Consider the following 17845-nt stretch of genomic DNA (forward strand, 5'->3'; position numbering starts at 1 on the left):
ATAACCGTTTTGCTGTTTTTACCAAGCAACTTAGCATAAAGATGTCAGCATAAATTTGTTTTTACAGCTTTGGATTTGCTTTAGGCTATGTGCACACGATGTGTTTTTGATGCGTTTTTGCAGCCATTTTTTACGCTCCTAATTGGTCCAAAAATGCAACGGAATACTAAAGCAAGGGAATTCAGTGACAATCCTGAAGTGTTGTGCACATGATCAGTAAATTTCCGTCCGTATTTGCAGCGTTTTATTTTCTGCAGCAAGTCAATTCTTTTTGTGTTTCTGCAGTGTTTTTGACTCACTGACTTCAATTGAGTCAGTCAAATCTGCAGCAAAAACGCAGGTGTAAAAAGGTTTGCGTATTTGCTACGTATTTGCTGCAAATTTGCTGCCAAAAATGCTAAGAATTTTCAAAAGAAATGATGTCAGAAGGAGGAAGAGTGTGTGGGCGGAGAATATGTGTGTGGGCGGAGAATATGTGTGTGGGCGGAGAATATGTGTGTGGGCGGAGAATATGTGTGTCTGTTTCTGTCTGTGTCTGTCTGTGTGTCTGTGTGTGGCGTCGTTTGATGGGACTTCTACTTCCATCCGGTTACATCTTTTTTGTCACATATAACAGAGACTGCATGAGCCGATGATGGGAGAGTAGTCCCATCATCCAACGCCTGTGTTCAATTGTAAATTGTAAAAAAAAAAAAAAAAAAATCAAAACATTTACATAATTACATACATATTCACATACAGTATACATACTCACCGAACACCTAATGCCCGAAGCCCGTGTCTCCTGCAAACAATCAAAAATAATAAACCAACATGTACTCCCTGTCCGCTGGAGTCTATTTAATACCGAGTGTCCCTCGTCGATCTCACCCGGCCGCCGGCATACACTGACAGGAGGTAATCGCTTCCACAGTGTATCACTGCACTGCAGTTAGAGTCCTCCGGAATGCCCCCGGAAGAAGCTGGCGGCAAAACGCGCATCGGAGTGAGGGGACGACACAAGCACTCTTATGTTTAATGTAATTATATCCTCCATGGTAGATAACTGCCTTTATATATGGAGTTGGGTTATCCTATTGGATCTTGCATGGACATGTTGATTTAGCCTTCTATGGTCTATTTGCTCCAGAAAGCCGGGGTTACCATACTCTACCTATAGTACCAACCCATATTTGTGTTACCACACTCTGGGCTATAGTACTGATTTGACTTCGAACTCTGTTATATTTTATTGACTAGTACACTCTGGTTTATCTTGCTAAATATGCTTGTGTTACCATACTCAGGATTATATTATTAACCCTAGTGTGACCTTTGTTATATGTTACCTGTTAGCACTTATTGCGCAACATGGAGCTGTTACCTGTTTTTTAAAGAGATTTCATTTGAGAACTATTGGTTGGTACATTGATATACTGTGTATATATATATATATATACTGGTACCTGTGTTTTGATCATTATAATTGTTTATGGGAGCCGCAATAATTTCAAATTTAACACAATTCATGGATATTTATTGGTATTTTACAAATTGTGAACTAGCTCTCTTTTTAATTTTTCAGGTATATATATATATATATATATAATTTTTTAATATATATTTTTTGACCATCTCTCATTGTACCATTTTTCCCTGTATTGTGCTCAGCGTCCCCTATAATGGCATTTTGCTTTTTATGTGTATTTTTTAATGTTAAGTAATAAAAATATTGTTTTTAATATATTTTGTGGGATCTCTTCCTTATCCTATGCACTATATGTGTATGGGATTGGTTGTTGTATAGTGAGTGAAGTGCCCCAGCTATATCTTGACATGTGTTTATCTGATATATATGTGTATGTATGCTTGGCATATATATATATATATATATATATATATATATATATATATATATATATACACTGCTCAAAAGATAAAGGGAACACTTAAACAACAGAATATAACTCCAAGTAAATGAAACTTCTGTGAAATCAAACTGTCCACTTAGGAAGCAACACTGACTATCAATTTCACATGCTGTTGTGCAAATGGAATAGACAACAGATGGAAATTATTGGCATTTATCAGGACACACTCAATAAAGGAGTGGTTCTGCAGGTGGGGACCATCGACCACATCTCAGTACCAGTGCTTTCTGGCTGATGTTTTGGTCACTTTTGAATGTTGGTTGTGTTTTCACACTCATGGTAGCATGAGAAGGACTCTACAACCCACACAAGTGTCTCAGGTCGTGCAGGTCATCCAGGATGGCACATCAATGCGAGCTGTGGCAAGAAGGTTTGCTGTGTCTGTCAGCGTAGTGTCCAGGAGCTGTGGAGGGGGCCGTAGGAGGGTAACAATCTAGCAGCAGGACCGCTACCTCCACCTTTGTGCAAGGAGGAACGGGAGGAGCACTGCCAGAGTCCTGCAAAATGACCTCCAGCAGGCCACAAATATGCATGTGTCTGCACAACGGTTAGAAACCGACTCCATGAGGATGGTCTGAGTGCCGATGTCCACAGATGGGGGTTGTGCTCGCAGCCCAACACCGTGCAGGATGCTTGGCATTTGCCACAGAACACCAGGATTGGCAAATTCACCACTGGCACCCTGTGCTCTTCACAGATGAAAGCAGGTTCACACTGAGCACATGTGACAGAAGTGACAAAGTCTGGAAACGCCGTGGAGAGCAATCTGCTTCCTGCAACATCCTTCAGCATGACCGATTTGGCAGTGGGTCAGTAATGGTGTGGGGTGGCATTTCTTTGGAGGGCTGCACAGCCCTCCATGTGCTTGCTAGAGGTAGCCTGACTTCCATTAGGTACCAAGATAAGATCCTCAGACCCCTTGTGAGACCATATTCTGGTGCGGTAGGCCCTGGGTTCTTCCTAATGCAGGACAATGCCCGACCTCATGTGGCTTGAGTGTGTCAGCAGTTCCTTCAAGATGAAGGCATTGATGCTATGGACTGGCCCACCCGTTCCCCAGACCTGAATCCGATTGAGCACATCTGTGACATCATGTCTCGCTCCATCCACCAAAGTCACGTTGCACCACAGACTGTCCAGGAGTTGGCGGATGCTTTAGTCCAGGTCTGAGAGGAGATCCCTCAGGAGACCTTCCGCCGCCTCATCAGGATCATGCCCAGGTGTTGTACAGTAGGGAGGTCAAAGGGTCATATGGAGGCCACACACAATACTGAGCCTCATTTTGACTTGTTTTAAGGACATCACATTCCACTTTAATTTGTGTGTGACTCCAAATCCAGGCCTCCATTGTTTAATAAATTTGATTTCCATTGATGATTTTTGTGTGATTTTGTTGTCAGCACAATCAATTTTGTATAGAACAAAGTGTTCAATAAGAATATTTCATTCATTCTTTCAGATCTAGGATGTGTTATTTGAGTGTTCCCTTTATTTTTTTGAGCAATATATATACAGTACAGACCAAAAGTTTGAAACAACTGAAAATACTGTATGTCTTATATTCTAGGTTCTTCAAAGTAGCCACTTTTTGCTTTGATTACTGCTTTGCACACTCTTGGCATTCTCTTGATGAGCTTGAATAGGTAGTCACCAGAAATGGTTTTCACTTCACAGGTGTGCCCTGTCAGGTTTAATAAGTGGGATTTCTTGCCTTCTAAATGGGGTTGGGACCATCAGTTGTGTTGTGCAAAAGTCTGGTGGATACACAGCTGATAGTCCTACTGAATAGACTGTTAGCTGCTTTTTTCTTGCCATAATACAAATTCTAAGTAAAGAAAAACGAGTGGCCATCATTACTTTAAGAAATGAAGGTCAGTCAGTCCAAAAAATTGTTAAAACTTTGAAAGTGTCCCCAAGTGCAATGGCAAAAACCATCAAGCTCTACAATGAAACTGGCTCACATGAGGGCCGCCCCAGGAAAGGAAGACCAAGAGTCACCTCTGCTGCGGAGGATAAGTTCATCCGAGTCACCAGCCTCAGAAATCGCAGGTTAACAGCAGCTCAGATTAGAGACCAGGTCAATGCCACACAGAGTTCTAGCAGCAGACACATCTCTACAACAACTGTTAAGAAGAGACTTTGTGCAGCAGGCCTTCATGGGTAAAATAGCTGCTAGGACACCACTGCTAAGGACAAGCAACAAGCAGAAGAGACTTGTTTGGGCTAAAGAACACAAGGAATGGACATTAGACCAGTGGAAATCTGTGCTTTGGTCTGATGAGTCCAAATTTGACATCTTTGGTTCCAACCACCGTGTCTTTGTGCGACGCAGAAAAGGTGAACGGATGGACTCTACATGCATGGTTCCCACAGTGAAGCATGGAGGAGGAGGTGTGGGGGTGCTTTGCTGGTGACACTGTTGGGGATTTATTCAAAATTGAAGGCATACTGAACCAGCATGGCTACCACAGCATCTTACAACGGCATGCTATTCCATCCGGTTTGTGTTTAGTTGGACCATCATTTATTTTTCAACAGAACAATGACCCCAAACACACCTCCAGGCTGTGTAAGGGCTATTTGACCACGAAGGAGAGTGGTGGGGTGCTACACCAGATGACCTGGCCTCCACAGTCACCAGACCTGAACCCAATTGAGATGGTTTGGGGTGAGCTGGACCGCAGAGTGAAGGCAAAAGGGCCAACAAGTGCTAAGCATCTCTGGGAACTCCTTCAAGACTGTTGGAAGACCATTTTCGGTGACTACCTCTTGAAGATCATCAAGAGAATGCCAAGAGTGTGCAAAGCAGAAATCAAAGCAAACGGTGGCTACTTTGAAGAACCTAGAATATAAGACATACAGTATTTTCATTTGTTTCACACTTTTTTGTTAATTATATAATTCCACATGTGTTAATTTATAGTTTTGATGCCTTCAGAGTGAATCTGCAATTTTCATAGTCATGAAAATAAAGAAAACTCTTTGAATGAGAAGGTGTGTCCAAACGTTTGGTCTGTACTGTGTGTGTGTATGTATATATATATATATATATATATACTTATATTTGGTTTTTGTGTGTAAACATTATACATTTGAAAATGGTATGTAATGATATTATGGTCTTCAATGGAGAATGAACAAGGAAATTACATCACAATTCTTTTTTTAATATATCTTTACTTAGTTCTATGGATTTACAAAAACGCATGAAAAAACGCGAGTATTTTCCACTGCAGAAACTTTGCAGAAATTTCTCCAAGCAAATACATAATGTATGCACATAGCCATACCATGTCCCTCAGCAAAAAATAAAACTTTCTGGTTAAATGGGCTGTCTAATTAAGAAATAAAAAACATTTTTGTATGGTAATTTTGTAAAAGGGAATCCTCTGTTTAGGATCCTGATTTTTTTGGACAGAATGGAGAGGACCTCTCCTATCCTGCATTACCCAGATGGCCTATTGATTTGAGATAGCACTGTGGTATTACTCTTACCTGTGGTGGCGCAGATGGGAAATTGTAGACCTAGTGCTAGGTTTCCTCGCATATTACAGCTAGGGCCAAATAAATAGACATAATTGTCCAAGCTAGAGAACCTTTTTAGTAGGCCAGACTGCTGGGTCATGTTCATTTGCACACAGGTGGCTATTATACAACAGCTGTCCATCCTTAAACCCTCGAGAATTAAAGGTAAGCTAATGAAAAGTCTTCAAGCAGGCCGTGCTACTGCTTGGTCTGCATCACATGCATTCCGATGGCTTGTATTTGCCCTCCCTTTAAAGCCCTCAGAGAATGTCATTGAGAGATGCATGAGACCGAACCTGCATATGTGAAGCTCATTAGCCTAGGTTATCTGTATGCTACAGTGATCAGTTGATTTTATCTTTAAAAGGAACTGTCACTTTTAAAAAAAATTAAATTCATTACCTTGCAAAAAAAAAACTCCCTGAGCTCCCCTGAGTTGCCGCCTTTTTCAGTTTTGTACTGCGCCACTCCATTGCAGAAATATTTATATTTGTTGCTTTTGGAGAGCACTATGTGAAATCTCTGTTTATAGTGCAACTGGGGGTTTCTTCAGAGTCCAATCTGAGAGCATGCGCTTTCACACCTCCTTCTCAGAATCTGCCAATCCAGCAGTATCAGAACCTGTCTCAGTGCGCTCCAAAGGAACAAATGTGAATAGAGTTGAGCGAAACGGGTCGAAAAAATTCAAAAGTCGCCGACATTTGGCAAAGTCGGGTTTCATGAAACGAAACCCGACCCTAGGATGAGGTCGGCCACGAGGTCGGCGACTTACGTGCCAAAGTCGCGTTTCAAAAGTTTGTTTTGCGCTCTTTTTCAGCCAATCAGGATCCACGGACACTGTGGGCAACGTGATGACATAGGCACGGGTCACCACCATCTTTCAGAAGGGCATGCAAGTGATTGGCTTGCTTTGGTGGGCGTCACAGGGGGTATAAAAGGGCGTGCACGCCGACCGCCATCTTACTTCTGCCGATCTTAGTATAGGGAGAGGTTGCTGCTGATTCTGTAGGGAGAGCGTTAGGCAGGGAAGAAGACAAAAAAACTGCTTCTGCTGCTAGCGATTTGGCCTGCACAACACACCAGTCACTGTGTGTGCAGTGCAAGGGGAGGCTATATAGTGGTGTATCAGTGGTGTTGGTTGTTGGGCTGCCTTTTAAGGCTTCCTGACAGGCTGGCATTGCTGTTTACCCACTGCTCCGCAAACTGCTTTTTCAAAAGCAATCCAATCTCCCTTATCCTCTAGTCACTTTTGTCACAGCTGTGCCATCGAGCCTGTCACATAGCGCTCAGATATCAGTGGGCCTCACACAATCCAAAAGTGTCCAGTGTCCAAAAGTGTGTGCAGAGATTCAAAATCTCCCTTATCCTCTAGTCACTTTTGTCACATCTGTGCCATCGAGCCTGTCACATAGCGCTCAGATTTCAGTGGGCCTCACACAATCCAAAAGTGTCCAGTGTCCAAAAGTGTGTGCAGAGATTCAAAATCTCCCTTATCCTCTAGTCACTTTTGTCACAGCTGTGCCATCGAGCCTGTCACATAGCGCTCAGATATTCATTGGGCCTCACACAATCCAAAAGTGTCCAGTGTCCAAAAGTGTGTGCAGAGATTCAAAATCTCCCTTATCCGCTAGTCACTTTTGTCACAGCTGTGCCATCGAGCCTGTCACATAGCGCTCAGATATTCATTGGGCCTCACACAATCCAAAAGTGTCCAGTGTCCAAAAGTGTGTGCAGAAATTCAAAATCTCCCCTGTCCTATAGACACCTTGTACCTTGTTTTACATTACTATATAGTTTGTTGGATTTTGTCTACATTTCTACCAAAAATGAGGAATGCTGGTGGAAGAGGCCGTGGAATTGGGCGGGGGTTGGCAGCTGGTAATGATGGTGTTGGTGGTGGATCTGATGGTAGTGGCAAGAGCAAAATAGGACCGAATGCAGGAGGTGCTGACCCTGCGTCATCGTCTGGCTACATAAGGCCTCGAATGCTTAGTTTTCTAGGAGTTGGCAAACCGCTTTTAAAGGCAGAGCATCAGGAAAAAGTTTTGTCTTACATTGCTGACTCAGCCTCCAGCTCTATCGCCTCCTCTTCTTCAGTTGTAAAAAGTAAAAGCACTGAGTCGTCATTGGAGGCTCATGTTCATGAACCACACCTTTCCTTGTGTCCTTCACCCCAACCAAGATTGAAGGATGACGCAGGCCATACTACTGATTACTCCATGGAGCTGTTTTCACATACCATGCCTGGATTATCAAGTGAAATGGTGAATTACCCAGGCCAAGATGAATCTGACATGGAGTGCACTGATGCACAGCTGCTGATGGATGATTCTGCTGGTACATTCACTCAGAGCACTACATTGTCCTCGCAGTGTACAGAGCCAGATTCTGACCCTGAGACTCAGGTGCCCCTTCCCGCACACTATACCACCATACACGGTGACACAGAGGAAGGTGCACATGACATAGAAGAGGAGGTGATGGATGACCCAGTTGTTGACCCAGATTGGCATCCATTGGGGGAAGAGGGTGCTGCTTCCAATAGCTCACATGAGGAGCATCCACAGCAGACATCGACATCGCAACAGCTGTTATCTGGCAGGCCCGGAGCACTCCAAAGACAGGTTCCAAACATCAAAAGAGTTGCTGGACAGCTTGTCCAGAGGGTCAAAAGATCACAGCGTGCTAGGCCGCAAAATGTCTGCCAAAGTAGGAAGAGTGCAGTGTGGCACTTTTTTGAACAAAATCCTCATGATCAGGCCAAGGTTATCTGTAAGAAGTGCGCAAAGACCTTTAGCCGAGGGAAAAATCTGAAAAATTTGAATACCAGTTGCATGCTTAGACATTTAACCAGCATGCACTTGCAAGCGTGGACACAACACCAAACCTCAAGTGCCACATGTGCAACTGATCACAACGAAGGTAGTCAGCAACGCTACATTGTTTCCCCCACTGTAAGCCCACCGGTTAGCACAGCAGCAAATGTTGAGGTGTCGTTGCAAGACCACAGCAGTCAGGGAATCCCACTGTTATATCAATGAAAGACTGATTCTAGGCCATCAGAAAGAACACCAACTCCATCACCATCATCAACCCTCTCTCAGTCCGCCCTGTCCACCGCTACTTCCACCATATGCAGCTCTCAAGTCCAGCTCACCCTCCCAGACACTATGAGTAGGTCAAGAAAGTACTCAGTCTCTCATCTGCGTACACTGGGTTTGAACGCCCACATTGCCAAACTAATCTCGTTTGAGATGATGCCCTTTCGGTTGGTGGAAAGCACAGCTTTCCGCGAACTCATGGCCTATGCAGTACCACGCTATGACCTACCCAGAGGCCACTTCTTGTCTCGCAAAGCCATCCCAGCCCTCCACCATCATGTGAAAGACCGCATTGTCCATGCACTCAAGCAGTCAGTGAGCGGAAAGGTGCACCTCACAACTGATGCATGGTCCAGTCGGCATGGCCAGGGCCGTTACGTGTCCATCACTGCGCACTGGGTTAATGTGGTGGATGCAGGGTCCACAGGGGACAGCGGTGGTGGGACAGTGCTGCCTAGCCCACGGTATAGGAAACAGTTGGCTGTAGGCGTTCGACCCTCCTCCTCCTCCTCCAGAAGCGAAAGCTCATCCACAGAGCGCAGTCGTATGAGCACTCCATCTGCAGCTGCCACTGTTGCACACGATGTGTCCCCCTATCGAGCAGCTAGTGGAAAGCGTCAGCAGGCTGTGTTGCAGATGATGTGTTTGGGCGACAGACACACCGCTGAGGTGCTGGCCGAGTACTTGAAGCGACAAACTGAGTCATGGCTGGGCAGTGTACATCTTGAGGCAGGCAAGGTAGTTAGTGATAACGGCCGTAATTTTGTGGCAGCCATAGCCCTTTCAAAACTCAGCCACATACCTTGCTTGGCTCACACCTTGAACCTGGTGGTGCAGTGCTTCCTCAAAAATTATCCGGAGTTAACAGCCCTGCTCCAGAAGGTGCGAAGACTGTGCGCGCACATCCGCCGGTCGCCTGTACACTCCGTTCGTATGCAGAAGCTGCAGCGATTGCTCCACCTTCCCAACCACCGCCTCATTATCGACATTGCAACAAGGTGGAACTCCACCCTGCACATGGTGGAGCGGCTGTGCGAGCAGAGGCAGGCCATAATGCATTTGTGGGAGGATACACGGCCAGGCACTTTGAGAGCAGACATGGAGTTGACAGGTGTGCAGTGGTCGAAGCTGAAAGACCTTTGTAAAGTCCTTCAGTGTTTTGAGGAATGCACACGGCTGGTAAGCGCAGACGACGCCATCCTAAGCATGAGCATCCCACTTATGCGTCTGCTCATGCAAACTTTGACGCACCTTAAGGAGCAGGCGTCTGCAGCCAATGTTGATGAGGAGGAAGAGGAGGAGGGAATCCTTGATGACATTCAGCCATTGTCTGCTCAGGGACCTCTCCTGGACGAGGTGGAGGAAGAAGAGGAGGAGGATGATGGGGATGATTACTTAGGGGAGGAGGATGCATCTCGTGGGGCAAGTGAAAATGTTGGCGTGGCAAGGTCTGGTACAGGGTTTGTGCGTGACTGGAGGGATGTGGATTTGCCAGAAAGTGCTCCTCCAACTAGCACTCGCAGTGCATCATTGACACCGGGAACATTGGCCCACATGTCAGATTATGCCTTGCGGATCCTAAAAAGGGACCCCCGCATTGCCAAAATGATGAACGATGACGACTACTGGTTGGCCAGCATCCTGGATCCACGCTATAAAGGCAAATTACAAAACATCATGCCACAGGAGAACCTTGACCTAATATTGGCTAATAAACAAGCAACTCTGGTAAATCGGTTGCTTGAGGCATTCCCAGCACACAGCAGCGGTGATGGTTCTCACACGAGCCGTACGGGCCGGGGGCAGCTTGGCAGAGGTGTTCGTGGTGCACACAGCAGAAGTGGCGTTGGAGACAGGGGTTTCATGACAATGTTGTGGACTGATTTTTCAAATACCGCTCACACAACTGGTAATACTGCATCGATGGAAAGTGACAGGAGACAGCAGTTGTCAACTATGGTTACAAACTACTTTTCCTCCCATATCGATGTTCTCCCACACAGGTCATTCCCCTTTGACTATTGGGCCGCTAAACTGGACACCTGGCCTGAATTGGCCCAATATGCCTTACAGGAGCTCGCTTGCCCAGCTGCAAGTGTGCTATCGGAAAGAGTCTTCAGTGCAGCTGGATCAATCCTGACAGAAAAAAGGACCCGTCTGTCAACCCAAAATGTGGATGATCTAACCTTCATTAAAATGAACCACGCATGGGTTTCCAAGGATTTTGTCCCACCTTCCCCTGATGACACATAGGGTGACAGAAAAATGGCTTGCTTTGGTCCACCTCTTCCTGGTACATCACCTATTTCGCCTTTTGCATCAGCTGAATGTCCAACATCAACATATGCCACTTTCTAAAACTCCCTAACTGTGCTGCCTCCCCCCCCATGGCCGGGGTCACCACCTACCGCACGACACCGTGCGAGTGCCGTTGCCCTGGACAGGTGGGTAGGCCGACTCTTGGGCGCGGGCACTGGCACAGGGTCCCTCATAGTGCAGTCAAGTGTCTCTGACGGTGGTGGTGCACACCCGCCGTCAGACACACCGCTGTACTATGAGGGGCCCAGTGCCAGTACCGACGCCCACGAGTGGGCCCCCCTTGCTTGGGCAGGGCCCCAGCATTTGCAATCTTTACCTCTCCCTGCTCCTCCGCTGTGTAATCTGGGCCGTCAAATCCATACTGTGCCTGACACCGTCTGAGCCTGCCTCCTGAGACATATATTTTGAATGTGTACGCTATCCATACATGTTATCCAGGGATACGGTACCCTTTCTAACCTTTGTGCAATCCATACTGGGCCTAACACCGTCTGAGCCTGCCTCATGCTGTATAGACATATATTTTGAATGTGTACGCTATCCATACATGTTATCCAGGGATACGGTACCCTTTCTAACCTTTGTGCAATCACGTGCAATCCATACTGGGCCTAACACCGTCTGAGCCTGCCTCCTGAGACATATATTTTGAATGTGTACGCTATCCATACATGTTATCCAGGGATACGGTACCCTTTCTAACCTTTGTGCAATCACGTGCAATCCATACTGGGCCTAACACCGTCTGAGCCTGCCTCCTGAGACATATATTTTGAATGTGTACGCTATCCATACATGTTATCCGGGGATACGGTACCCTTTCTAACCTTTGTGCAATCCATACTGGGCCTAACACCGTCGAAGCCTGCCTCATGCTGTATAGACATATATATTTTGAATGTGTACGCTATCCATACATGTTATCCAGGGATACGGTACCCTTTCTAACCTTTGTGCAATCACGTGCAATCCATACTGGGCCTAACACCGTCTGAGCCTGCCTCCTGAGACATATATTTTGAATGTGTACGCTATCCATACATGTTATCTGGGGATACGGTACCCTTTCTCACCTTTGTGCAATCACGTGTAATCCATACTGGGCGTGAGAACGGCTGGCGAGCTGTTAAGCAAGCTACAGCACCTGTCCAGACAAGTACAGGGATTCTCTAGCGAGGAGACTTATTTGATTGTTTTCAATGTTGGGACAGCAATTTTTGGGGAGCACTATACTCTGGAGAATGATAGATGGGGCCCACCATACACTGGAACATTCCAAAGGTGGACATCAGACACTGGAGCAGCATTTACAGGGCCCATTCTACACTAGAGCATTAGAAATGGGGCCCATTATGTTTGGAGCATTATTTGGGCCCATAAGACAGTGGAGCTTCATCCATGGGGACCAACATATACTGTAGCATTATGTGGAGCTCATCATATACTGTTTCAAACATTATATGGGACCAATGATTCTGTATGGAGAAATAGATGGGCCTCGTCATGAGATGTAAAAAGTGAGGTATTTTTCATTGTACTATACCGCTATTTCTCTGCCGTATCGGAGCATGATGAGTTGTGGTATGTGTTAAAGGGGCGCTCTTTCGCCCAGGGCACATGAAAACCTGCAGCCAGCCCTCCCCCCCACAACTTTAGCCAAATAACCCCCATTTTTCAGTGCGTAACTTGTATTATGAAGTTAATTAAGGTTGACAAGCTTAAGAAAGAAGAATTGATGCTTTTGGCATTCAAATGGGCACTGTAGGTGTGTTTCCTGTCCTCCTCTCACTGCCGACTTTTATTCCCCATTGACTTACATTGGGTTTCGTGTTTCGGGACGACCCCGACTTTTCCCTATAATCGGACGATCTTGCTCGACCCGACTTTTGGAAAAGTCGGGTTTCACGAAACGAAACGCGACCCTAAAAAACCAAAAGTCGCTCAACTCTAAATGTGAATAATGAAGCAGTACAGCATAATATGGTGATCAAAATGCTTATCTTTATGAATCCTGTCCAAGGCATAGATTGGAGCTTATTGTCACGATTCCAACCCTCACTGTGTCTGGGATGCACTTACTGACAGCTCAGCCATCCAATCTGGTGCAGGGACGCGCACAGCTGTTTGACTGACAACTCAGTCATCCAGTCTGGTGCAGGGGGGTGCTGAGCTGTCAATGTTTTGATTGACAGCTCGGTCAGCCAATCTGAAAACTGGGAGGTGCTGGGCTGCCTTCAGGTGTTCCCTGTCCCAAGTGATTGCCAGGCTACTCATCTGGGCTGCCAGTCCCAGATCTCTGCCAGATGTAGATTCAGCTCTTTGTTGTTTGTCTCTCTGTGCCTTGTGCTTTACTTGTGGATAATTTTTCGGCCTGACCTTGGACTTCGTTCTGACTATCTGTTTTGCCTATCGCCTTTGCTGTGATCCGCTATCTCCTGGTAATTTGACCTTGAACTTACCTGAGTACACCTTTGTCTCTTCCCAATGTTTATGACGTACCTTCCAGGCTCTTGACCTCGGACTCCTTGACTATTCCGACTCACGGCTTGTCCGTGAGAAGTGGCTCAGCTTCCCACTTGTAACCTTGTAGTAATACATTTTGCATTTTAACTAAAAGTTGAGTCATTTACACCTAAAAATATTGCATCTTTCTATTATATTGGTTAAACCAGTTTTTTTTTATTAACATACATCTTGAAAACTACTAACATATTGTGTTGTGGCAGAGCCTTTCCACTGTAATTTACTGCAGAACATTTTTTACACCCTGGAGAACGTTTTTTCGTTTGTGGCAGTCAGCGTTACATCTTGGAAGATTTTTCTTCTCCCTATACATTTACGGAAGATTTAATACTTGGGACAAAGTCACTGCAATGACGGTTATTCCTCTGCTTCGTAGGATACTGACATTATTATAGAATAGGTTTCAGGGGTTGTGAAGAATACTGACAGCTGTCACTCATTCTCACCAGTCATTATTTTCCTTTGTTATCCTGATTAATTCAACATTCCACCGTTTCTCGATGTCCCCTGGCTCAGATGAGTGCGGAATATGACTGTCCTCCACCGCTTCAGTCTTGTAAAGAGAGACCAGCCTTCTCCGTAAGGTATTCTAAATTCAGTGCATACCTGTGACACCAGTGCCCTGACTGCTATCAGTCTCTGGAAGGAAAGCCGTGGGCTACTGAGCCAAGAACAGCACACTCACTGCTAGAATTATCCATGGGCACAGACTGTCACATAGACAGCAATGTACAGAAAGTGCCACAAGTGACAAGTCTGCTGGAACCTCTCTGGATAGATGGCATCCTAACAGGGAACCTGTCATTTGCTTTTACATCTTATACAAGGCAACAGGCTAATAATTTGTAATGTTGTAATATGTGTTTTTAGGATTATTTTCTATTTAATACATTATTTTATTTTATGGTTTCAATATAATATAATCCTTCAAAGGTCCATTTTTGTTTTATTGCTGCATTTTATTTCCTTTCTCTATCTGAGTTTATAATAAGCTCATGAAAGTGAATCTGTCAATGGTCGTATAGGATAGAGGGGGAGGCTAAGTTTTGCAATATATACTTCTCTTTGATCTCATTAAAGGCGTTTTCTCCGGATTAATCTTCAGGTGTGCATTGCTCATCTGCCTCCCGGCTTCCTGGTTGCCGAGGGCAGTGCGCTCCAGTTTGGACCATAGGTTTGATCTTTCCGCTAGTCCAAACTGAGTGCTCTCCCCCAATTTACCTTTGCAGAATTGGAAAAGCCCAGGAGGGACTGAGGCTGCCCAGGAGCTGTGGTATGTTCCTGTACGGTCAGACATAGCCATTACACAGTACACAGCAGGGGCACATGTATAATATTATCTCAGCACAGAAACATTTTTTAATCACATTCAAATGTGGAAATTATTATTATTCCAAGATCTATTGATTAAAATTAACTTTGTTCATGGGAAAAACCCCTTTAAGCAATTTCACATGTAAAGTTATGAAGTTTGAGCCTGTGAGTCTTGCTTTCCCCAGCCAATACAATGTTGATTGGAAGCTTTCTTCCATCTGGACAGCATGATTTTACATGAAAATTATTATATCACTCAGCATTTCCCCCCTAACAAATGCTGCAATATCTGGTAGCATAGAGAAGTTGGTGGATCCAGTTTATCTGCTTTCCTAATAGTGTTGCGAACATACATTGCAGCTGGGTCCCAGATTCCCCTCTGTGATTCTAATTGTCATCTTGTTGTTCTCACAGGTGCTGTCAGTTCATCCTCAGCTGCAGTGGGGCTGTTTTTGTCAAAACCGACTGTTATATCCAATCCTGACAGTTTACCCCTTTAGATGCTGCAGTAAATGACTTCTGCGGCAACTAGGGTGTTATTTAGAAAGCAGAGTTGCATCTTTCACACCACTAAGAGATTCTCTTGTGCCTGTGAGTTGCTGTGTTAACTGGAGACTAACAATGCCCCTCATAGCCTCATAGCCCCTCAAGGGCTCTTACTGGGCTCTTAATTGGATGCTTTTCAGCATCCCGACAAGTATTTCCTTGCAATATGTACCATAAGTAATGAAAATATTACATGGTGTAGAGACCCTTAGTGGGATTAAATATAAAATGTAAAACATTCTTTTAAAATCATTAAAAAGATATAAAAAGTAAAGACACAAAAAAATTGCCCTATTACAGATGATGTATAATGTAAAAATATTTTTAAAAAAAGTGCACAAAATTGGTGTCACTACATTTTCAATGACGTAAGCTATAAAGTTTTCACATAAATTAACTCACAATGTAAACCTCATAAATTTAAAAAAATAAGTAATATAAAATCCTGGAATGGCTGTTTTTGATTATTCCAATTTCAAACAAAGGGAGTCAAAATGGAAAATTTCTTCCTGGCCTAAGAAAAACTGTGAAATTTCTGTTATTTTTCATTCTCCACTCTTAAACAAATAAAAGTTTTTCAGTTAATTAATTCTTATTCCAAAATGGTATCATTAAAATATAGAACTTGTCCTTATGTGGCATAAAGCAAAAAAAATTGTGGCTTTGGAAGTGAATTGAAGATAAAAAAAACTTAGTCCGTTAAGGCTCAAAATAGTCCAATCGTTAAAGAGAATCTGTCAGCAGGTTTTTGCTACCGCATCTGAAAGCAGCATGATGTAGGCAAAGAGAAGCTGAATCCAATGTGGTATCACTTAGATTACTGGGCGCAGCCGTTCTGACACAATCAGAGCTTTTAGATTTAACATGAAGCAGAGCTGAGGAAGCTAACCCCGCCCACACCGGGCTCTGTATATGCATAGGTAGTAAGCTGCCTATCACAGGAGGGGGCTTGTCAGACCAGGACTCACAGGACCAGCTAGTCACAGCAATGAATAGCTACTGGTGATAAAACAATCATTGTAAGCAAACAAAATCTCGGAGCTTGATAAGAGAGGCATCCCAGAAATCTGTTTTAACCCCTACATCATGCTGCCTTCAGATTACAGCAAAAACCTACCGACAGATTCCCTTTAAAATGTTAATTATATAAAAAAAGCTACCGTATATTGTAAATGCAATTTCATGTAAAATTTCAGTAATGGATAGGGGTGTTGAGTAAGGCTCTGTTGATGCTTCCACTCAGTTTGTTCTGTTTTTTAGGAGCAGACACATGGAATAAATATCAAGACTGTTAAACTTCTGATTCAAACAGATGCATTGATTGGGGTCTGTCTAGGTTATGTTAGGTGTCCTCTTCCTTTTCTCTTTTTTCACTTGTTTTCCTCTTTTAAAAATTGACACAAAACAGAACCTAGACGGACCCAAAATAATCATCAGGGCCCTTATTCTTTCGTTTAGATCAGAACAATTTGTATATTCTCAAATATTTAATTTATTTTTATCTATTTCTTTTCTAGAGAGAAAATGGTCCTTCAAAGTCTGTAAGACACACAGATTCAGGTAGGCCCTATAAAGTTCTATCTATCGTGACATCACCCATGTTGCATTGACTTTTCTGCTCCTTCTCTAGAGGCAAACAATAAATAAAATGAGAAATCTTTTTTTTCGTATGACCGATAATAGTTTTAAAGCTACAATAATATAACTGAGGATATAAAGCCTGCCAGGGTGACTATCTAATTATGGGTTATTTTCTGCTCTACGTATTTATATATTGTGCTCTCCATTACTTGTAACTGTATACAATAGATAGTTATGAGCTGCGCTAACACAACGCTCAGCAGGAATCGTTCTCCGTGTTCACCAGCATAAACCATGCTGGAACCTTTTGGAATTAATTAGTTGCAATGAATAGAATTATTTCTTTATTGGAAACAAAATCACAAATACATCTCCTAGGATGGTGGCTACAGAAGCTTTATAAAAAATTCAACGGCTGCAAATTTTCCCTGCCGCTAGACAACGGGTTGCATTTTTATGACCTCCTGTAAGTTGGATAATTGGGGAAGGACATGAAAATACACAGTTATTGGAAGTAAAAATTCTACAAATGCAATAACTTTTCGGGGACTGCTGGACATTATTGCAAACACTGTCAGAGGATGTATCAGTAAAGCAGCTGCAACCCAAACTCCAAGGGAAAGGACTGCCATCACCAAGGTAGTCCGAATTGGCTGCACGCATTTCATTTCTTCCCGATAGTCCTAATGGTCATGCATTGATTTTTGTTAGACTGGAGTTTTGGTTATAGGCTTTTTCCAACTAGGTCAAACACCAAACAAATTATACTAATTTTCAAAAATATTCAGGATTGAGAGTCCTCAGTAGTTGATACCTTTTAATGGCTAACTGAAAAGATGGTAACACATTGCAAGCTTTCGAGACTACTCAGGTCTCTTCATCAGGCTAGACTAATTTTCAATTTAGTTATACATCTTTGATTTAGAAAGTATCTAAACCTTTCTTATTGTTTTTTATACTTTAGTGGCCTTTAAATTGCACGCAGATCGGTGTGTGTAGCTCAGGAGGCAAAGGAGCGCACAGCTC

At 43.8% G+C, this 17845-nt stretch overlaps 1 protein-coding gene across 3 annotated transcripts in view; it reads left to right on the forward strand.

Moving 5' to 3' along the window:
* Positions 1 to 17845, forward strand: part of VAV3 (vav guanine nucleotide exchange factor 3) — a 275259-nt gene that overhangs the window by 185454 nt on the left and 71960 nt on the right. For all 3 annotated transcript variants that reach the window (XM_073571669.1, XM_073571670.1, XM_073571671.1), the window contains one exon: positions 16756 to 16798. In XM_073571669.1, coding sequence (XP_073427770.1) covers positions 16756 to 16798 — 43 coding nt within the window. The remainder of the gene's footprint in view (positions 1 to 16755; positions 16799 to 17845) is intronic.

Source organism: Dendrobates tinctorius, unplaced genomic scaffold (genome assembly GCF_039654945.1).
Source record: "Dendrobates tinctorius isolate UK_male_01 unplaced genomic scaffold, ASM3965494v1 ptg000029l, whole genome shotgun sequence".
Classification (NCBI taxonomy): Eukaryota; Metazoa; Chordata; class Amphibia; order Anura; family Dendrobatidae; genus Dendrobates; species Dendrobates tinctorius.